Genomic DNA, 8,374 nt, shown 5'->3' with positions numbered 1-8,374 from the left:
CATGTGAACATATGGTCAGTGAGGTACACAATAGGTTCACTTCACTCTGCAAGTCCATCAGTACTAATTAAAAGTCCTGCCCTGAGCTCTTTAAATAAACAATCAGTCTTCAAACACTCCACAGGCTATTTCTGAGAGAACAGGGGGAGGCGGTCTCAAAGGGAGGGGAAGCTGAGGGGCAAAGAAAGGCATCTGTATATCTGGCTAACTGACCACATTCAGCTCTCAGTCTACCCTCTGAGAGGCAGGCAGACCTGAGAGAGAGGACCAACAAGAAAGGGATACAAGAACACACCATAGACAAAGAAACAAGATTTGCAAACAGGACTCATAACTGGACATCCAACAAAGAGATTTTAAGAAAACAGTGGCCAGGATCCAAGTACATCCAGAAAGACATCTGCAGAACTCCAGATATGAACATTTACAGAGGCCATTGCTAATATTCAGCTAACATCAACATCAAGCTAAAGGGATTTAACAAATATTTCAAAAGAAGGATCTGCTGCACAAAAAAACAACACACATCAAGAACTGGAAGAGGACTACCAGGCTCCACGCCACACGGTGAGTGCTAGTGGAGGAGGACCATGATGAAAAGCAGACATAGGCCACCTATCTGATCCTGTTCTCATGGAATGCAGAGTCTTCACACTAGCAGACCAAAACATTTAAGGGTCAATTTCGCAGACACAGATTAAGCGCTTTTTAAAGACAGATTAAAGGATTCAACATATATATACACACACACACACACACACACACATAAATACATATATACACAAATATATATATATATATATATATATATATATATATATATATAGTACTTCTATATATATAAATATATATATATATATATATATATATAGTACTTCTCTCTGGACTCTGTGTAAGTAATGTGTAGCTTCCACTGCCTTATAATGCTGTATAATACCCAGGAAAGTAACAATATGAAGGATAAAGATAATGAAAACTGGATGGTGCTTTTGCTTTTGCTATAAAAGTTGATCCATAATCATAAGCGTTTGTTAAATAATTGGTGATGGGCCTGTTCGGTATTTGCAAAGGAAGCCATAATCCGGTGTGTGGGAAAACTGTAGAAACCACTTCACAAGCCTAGTAGAATTGGGTTCTGAAGATCAAAGTGTACAGATGAATGTTTCCCATCTCATTAAACTGCCTAACAAATCCGGTGAAAGTTTATTTGGGGGGGAAAAAAAGAAAAATCCAATTGTGTAGTTCCCAGAAAAGTAAAAGGGAACACCACTGGTGGCTGTAAATGGGTGGAGGAGGTTTTTAATTCAGATCTGGCACCTACCCCACTTAACCTGCGTCATGCCAAAAAACACAACGACAGGAAGACACTATCACTTGCTGGGTATGCACAGTGTTTATGTAGGTACATGAACTGGATAAAGTACCTTAAGTGTGCGTGAGTATTCACAAGACCACAATTTTAAGGTGTTAGCATGCCAGCAGATACGGTGCACTTATCTATTACTACAGAAGAGAGAGCAGTTATTTGGGCCAGTGAGATTTTTTTCTGGAGACTGGCCTGTTGGTTGATGTTTATATTAGCGCTTGAGGATAAAGTTATGTCCTCTTACTTCTGGTAGTCTAAGATAATATAAGCATAGAGAGTTTTTTTTATAATTTTGTCTTTCCATTGACACGACCAGAAGACCCCACTATCCTCAACAGAGCGCATGTAGCACTAAGGTGTCACAGTCATCTAAAGAGATTTCTGACATTGTGCCTGTAGGACCTATATTATACCTTATTTCACCATAACATTATGTTTTTTTCACAAACACTATCTCTCCCCGAGATGCCATTGCTAAGCAATGACTTTGGCAGCTGTGGGAGACGCTCAAGGCATTTGAACATTTTTACTTCTTACTTTATGCACAAACAGAAAATGGATACTTTTAAGATCACATTTGACCTACAGCCGATTTGGTCAGACTCTGAGGATGAGAACACAAAATTCTGAAATTGCCATCACCACTGAGCAAGCTTTTCAGTCAGCAGCTGTGACAGAAGAACACCTTAACAACCTGGAATTAGCCAGAAATTAACCGAATACCATTCGCCAAACATAATAGGCTGTAAAATGCTTTACAGACTGGCTGGAACAAAACAACATTAATACTGATCTAGCAAAAATTGACAACACTGAGCTAAACTTGATATTGCAGCAGTTTTATGGCTCAGTCTGATTTGGTCAGACTCTGAAGATGAAACTACACGTTTGGCGAATGGTATTCTAGGTTGTTTAGGTGTTGTTCTGTCACAGCTGCCGACTGAAAAGCTTGCTCAGCTGTAATGACAGTTCTGAAATTTAGTGTAAGGAGCTGGAGAACGAACTGCTGGCTGTACTCTGACGTAGCAACAAGCTGCTTGTTAAGGAACTAATTTGGCGGAAGGAATTGCTAACATTAAAACATTAAATGCCACGTTCACGGCCCAATTTATTTATTTCTTACTTTATTTATTTAACTGTTGTATAAAAGCAACAGAACACTGTGTGTTATCGCAAATAACATCACAGTTGTGATGTTATTTCGCAATAACACACTCCCTCTCGTGTTCTGTTGCTTAAATGTCATTCTAAGCTAAAACAGTGAGTTGCACACACACACTGAAGTGTAGCAAAAAGGTCACAAACTGTCATGACAATGTGCAGCAGTGCTTGGCCAAGCAGCTAATTTCACTATGTTTATTGGCATTGCATTACACAATTAAAAGCTAACCACACTACAAAGGATGTAAAACAGTGCTTCATTTAAAATAGCCAAGTTGCTGAAGAGCTGCTGTACGTTTTAAAACTAATTCAAGCCAAAAGAAATAGATACCACAGTCAGCAATAGCACGTTCTTCTATGCATTTGGTAGCCACCATGTGTGGAAATGTTACATAATATGTTAAAATGGAAGAAAAAAAGAAGTGGACTACGGAGCCACTCTTCCAGTGCTATTAAGTCCACATGAAAAAAGAAACATGAAGGTTTGACACAATAATTTTTTTGTCGTTTTTGTTTTTCACAAAAAGAGAATATTCCAAATTTCCATAACTAACCTCATATGATGCTACTGACAGCTAGTGGCAGTGTTTATCTCTATGATGAAGTGGAGGCGTCTTAGCTAAATGCGCTACTCTGGGGAGCTGTAACATCAAAACCCTGAGGAACTTTGCTGCCTCTTATACCCCGCCCCACACACACACACACACACACACACACGACCCTCGACGTATATACATGCAGATAGTAAAAGGCTTGGCCTCTTCATCACTTCACCTTATCAACCTTGCTTAAAACACAGTCAGATGCCAATTGGCTTCCGGCACACAGCTTTCAGATAACAATCTTCTGATAAAAGGGCCAATTAAGAGATCACACAAGTTTGGCTTCCCAGTGATAACAAATCTGCCCTTGCCATGAACTCCTCTGGTCCAGAGCCTCTCACACAAATATTACATAACAGATTTGGCTTTGGAAAATGATGAAAACTGGCAATGAACTTTGACAGTCTATCTAGTATAACAGAACAAAGAGTATGTTGCAGCACTGCATGAATTACAAGACATCTAAAAGCAACATTAAGGCTGTTTTCACATCTAGTCCCCGAGTGTGGCTACTTGTGATAATTTATTTGGTTAGGTTTGTTTCACATTACAATAGTTGAAGTGTATAAAATTATACATGTAGGTGTTCTTTGCTTTCTTTGATTGACAGTCTGTTACTTTTTGCTATTTTTTTTAACTTTCACGAGCCTATCAAACTATAAAATCCATCTTTATCCCTCACATATTTTTGATAAAGTATATCATCATACTCATGTTGCAAAAAATAAAAATGCCTATAGTCTACATGCACATTATAAGTGTTAAAAAAACCTCTCACTTGATCTCTCCATCTCCCAGTTCATTTTATTATGCATCACTTTGAATTCATCCAATCACGTTAGTGATGCTTGGCCCAATCTTTCAAAAACGTTCCACAGTCCATGTAACAAAATCAAAAGCTTCACTTTTGCTCATCTGCCATTATTAGCTTCAGCTCATGCTGCAAGAACAATACAAGCCTCTGTTAAGACTCAAACGGCAAAATGAGCAGATTATGCGGACAGTACAATGTTGATGTGCACTAAAAAACATGGTCGTATTGAATTCCCAAGTTTGGTGCGGACATCGTAATAAAATGTTCAACCCATCAGGAAGCAGAAACGAGAGCCACAGAACAATAAAGGTGGTGAATGTTACTCATTGTACTGTTATTCTTTCTGTTTTTCCATCTTTTACAGCTACGCATGTTGCACATTAGTTAACTGAAGTAACTTGGCCATAGCTTCCATTTGAAATCTACTAGAAATGTGTTCACAGCATCATGAAAGGACTGCCCATTTAACAAACCTAATGATGCCAACAACCTCCTTTGTCCAGGTCACCATGAGTCTGAACGGCACTCTGGAGAAGGGAGCTCATCATCAAGTTTTGGACTTGTCTGAGGAGCTCCCATCCCACAACCACCTTCATCACCATCAGCAGGCCCATCTCCAGCACAGCAACTCTCTGGCCTCTACAGTTCCTGCTGGAACTCCCATCAGCGAGTCAGGGGTGGTGGTGCCTCCTCCATACTCCACTGCAGACACTGGAGGTGGTGATGCTCCCTTAGAGCTGAGGGGGTCTCTAGACTGCTGGGCATGTTCAGTACTGGTGACAGCACAGAATCTGGTGATAGCCACCATTAACGCATGCCTGGCTGGCATGGTGTTCGGCCTGATCCTAACACCTGCCACAGTCATGGTGGTGTTTGGATTTCTCTGCCACTCCACTGTAAGTACACAAACAACATATTTTGAGTGTTTCAAAGAATAAAATAATGGGCCCATTTCCCAGATATAAGGCTACTCTTGGACTAAATTGCAATACTAATAGGAATTCACCACTGTACAATCTTTTCATCTAGGCTTAGGCGTAACATGGGTCTTGAAAACTCACCCCTTCAAGCACAGAATAAATAATAACTGCTATTGCAGAATGTTTTTTAAAAAGTTCAACATCTACTAAGTTCTTTGACTTAATAAATATATCCAATGATGACTGAATTTTCCTCCAAAGGATCAGAATGACGTTTTGTCTCTCTCCCTTTGATTTCTGGCATAATCTCTTAATCTTGAGCATTTCTCAGATGTTCGAGGGGTAGTATTAGTGAGGCCAGGTCAGGAGAGCTGACGTCAGCCCTGGAGCCTCTGTAGACTCTTTAGTTGTCCCACTCTCATACACAGGAGCAACTGACCAGATAGGAGACCCAACTTAGATACTGCTCAATTTCTATTTGACCTTCCACACGCAAGACAACAGTAAAAACTTCATATGCAACCTCATATATGTTCTCTATCACATTTAGTTTCTAAATGTAGCTAAACAACTTGCAAACAAACTGCAGCATTGTCTTTGTGAACTCAATGTCCTCAGTGATGTCTCTTAAGGTCAGTGTGGGTCAGTGTGTGTGAATTGAGGATGGATTCTCCTTCCTCTCCAATTAGCAGACACTTGTGGTCATTCCTTTACCATTCCAACCAATTAGTGCTCTCAAGACATCAGCTTAGTGAAGGATTAAATAAAAAGGAAAGCTGCAAACAAAAGGATAAAGAGTGAAAAGTAGGCCACCAGCAAGTTCTGATGTGAATTGAAGGTCTTTTCTGAACAAGAGCATACATACACATATTTCAGTCCAAGGGTTTTTACTTAACTGATGCTAGTTCGCTAAAGGTGCTACATCACCTTGACTCAACCATAAACTCTTGTAAAATAGAGCAACTGTTAATCAAGAAAACAAAGTGTATCTTCCTGTAAGACATAAGCAGAGCTAAGGGGCCATGAAACAGTTCAGTGTAGTAATGAAACACTCCAAACTCAAATTCTAATGTGACAGGCTACAACCAAGAAGGGCAGGATTACTACAAAACTCAACCTACAGTAAAAACAGAGCATGAGTTATTTTAACCAGATGTCTTTTAGAAAGGATTCATAGCCACAGCTTAGAGGGAGACAGAAAGCAAACACAGATGGACTTGTGTAAGGCTTATCAGCTCACCTCCTACCCTGTCCACCCTACTCCGTTTACTCAGCCTCCTCTCTTTCCCTCCCCCCCCTTCACTTTCTTCACTCTTTCCTTTCACAAGGGAATATCAAGGGAATATCAGTGGAATGTGGAGGAGACTAATCTTTCTTTCTCTCCTATTCTCCTGCTTTCAAACTGAACTTTCTCACTTGTCATCAGTGTTTTATCTTTATCTCACAGCATCACACCAGCCAGGTGCTATTTTATCATACTGACATCGGATTCCTTGCGTTCGATAACAAGTCAGATATTTTTAAAGAAAACCCCAAATTTAGAGCATTTTTCAAAATGCTTCAACAGAATCATGTGATAATCTAAATATGCTCTAGCTATAGAGAACAGTCTTACTGGTGAGCAGTTTGTGTCTCAGACACTCCAACATGACAGTCTTTCACAGCGCATGTGTGTCAGTGTACATGTAATAACGAAGCAGACATTCTAGCCCCACATATCTGCTCCTCGCCTGTCCTCACTTCAGAAACACATTCCTTCAGGGGCACATTTCGCTCCCCCCATGATTTTTTTCCCTCCCTCAAATCCCAAACCTCAACTCCACTAAATCAGCCTGTGATATAACCAAACCCCTACCATTTGCCTTCCAAAACATACCACCCGAAGTGATGTGATTAAGCTGTGGCTCAATGGACAATGCTATAATGTCTGAACTATCATAAAAAAGATTTTTCTTCAAAGGTTCTTTAGGAGAGAAAATGGTTCTATATGGCATCAAAAAGGATTCTTTTGTTACAAGACTAACATCATAACAGGAGAACCCTTTTCTCTACTAAAGAACCTTTGAAGAAAAATCTTTTTTAAGACTGATAATTCAGACATTATAGCATTGTCCTTTGAGCCGCAGCTATATAAAGGTTCTATATAAAGAACAACCTACAGCACATATAGATGCATAGATCGGCACAAGAAAGTGGTCAGGTACAAATTTGTTGTTGCAGCTTACCAATCTTTTTTTCCCTTCATTTCCACATCTCTACTCATTTTTGTTGTAAAATAATGCATTCAACAAATACTCAATCAGTAATATTCCAATCAGTACAATATTTCAATGCAATTTTCTCTGAAAGCCTTTATTCCTGTTTTTTCCCCTCTTGTATCTCTGTATTTGCTGTCACCTAGCTGACCGAACTCTTTTGTCCTCTATAAGGTGCGTCCACATGGTGCGTCTGCCTACTGCTCGGACCTGCTGAGTGATGGAGGCTGTGTGGCACTCTTAGTGGTGGGCTTCCTGCTTGTCACTCCACTACTGGTCCTGGCCCTGGCAGCATACTGCAGACTGGCTCGTCACCTCCAGCTCGGCCTCTGCTTCATCCCCTACAGCCGCGCAGTCTACAAGAACCTGCCTGCCACGCAGCACCATGGCCTGGGAGGGGGCTGCTGTGGTCAGCAGGCAGGGAATGAAGGAGGGAAAGGAAAGGTGTGGGTATGAGGGGGGCTTGATGGTGGGTCTCAGCAAGGCAGTGTTTTTGCTCTTATTCTTTTAATGGAACCTTCTTTTAAATCCCCTATACCAACGTAGGGTGCCTTAAAATAAGTAAAAATGACACCAAATAATGCCATTTGCCAGTAAATAAATGCACCAAATTCATGCAAATATTCATTTCTTTCTTCAAGGTTCCATAATAGTTTGTGTTGCTCCAAGCTGAAACACTTTTTTCCTCATCAAAATTAAAGATGTACTCTAGTGCTGAGAAATCAGAAATCATCTTTAAAATGCAGGAGTCAGTTTTTAAAGGTCAACAAGATTACTTTCTTTAACTTAGTACTTTCACTTAAAAAGAACACTGGATTATTTTATGAGACCAAAGCTGGACTAGTTACACTGTATCTTGTATGCATTTCTAACCTCAGAAAGGTATAACCTACAAAATGATGAAACTTTTTTAATAAAGATGTGTCGATATAAATGTAAATTCTTTCCTCGTTTAAACTGTCTTGTACTGTGGTTATTATTTTATACTCAAATAAAAGAAAAAAAACTTTCATACATATATTCTGACTGCTGTATATCCCCATTAATGTAGAAACAAAAATGTATGTGGGATTATAGTGCAATCTAAAATGCACAATACGCAACCCATATGGTCTGGCAATTCTTCACCTGCACACTACCCTTAACCTTAGTGTCCACAATGCAATTTTCCTGCTCTTTTAGTTTAAAAAAATTAATTTGTGCTCAAAACACGTACTCAAGTGAGGACCAGCAAAATGTCCCCACTTGAGCAAAAT

The 8,374-nt window shown here is 39.8% G+C and overlaps 1 protein-coding gene across 1 annotated transcript; it reads left to right on the top strand.

Moving 5' to 3' along the window:
• The first annotated feature begins 228 nt into the window (after positions 1–228).
• On the top strand, positions 229–8,136 carry tmem88b (transmembrane protein 88 b). Its single transcript, XM_036596727.1, has 3 exons — positions 229–567; positions 4,447–4,839; positions 7,293–8,136. The coding sequence occupies exons 2-3, from the start codon at positions 4,453–4,455 to the stop codon at positions 7,572–7,574; spliced, it is 669 nt and encodes a 222-aa protein (XP_036452620.1). The 5' UTR covers positions 229–567; positions 4,447–4,452; the 3' UTR covers positions 7,575–8,136.
• Positions 8,137–8,374: the final 238 nt, after the last annotated feature.

The sequence above is a fragment of the Colossoma macropomum genome, unplaced genomic scaffold (assembly GCF_904425465.1).
Source record: "Colossoma macropomum unplaced genomic scaffold, Colossoma_macropomum, whole genome shotgun sequence".
NCBI lineage: Eukaryota > Metazoa > Chordata > Actinopteri > Characiformes > Serrasalmidae > Colossoma > Colossoma macropomum.
This window is presented reverse-complemented; position numbering and strand designations above follow the sequence as displayed.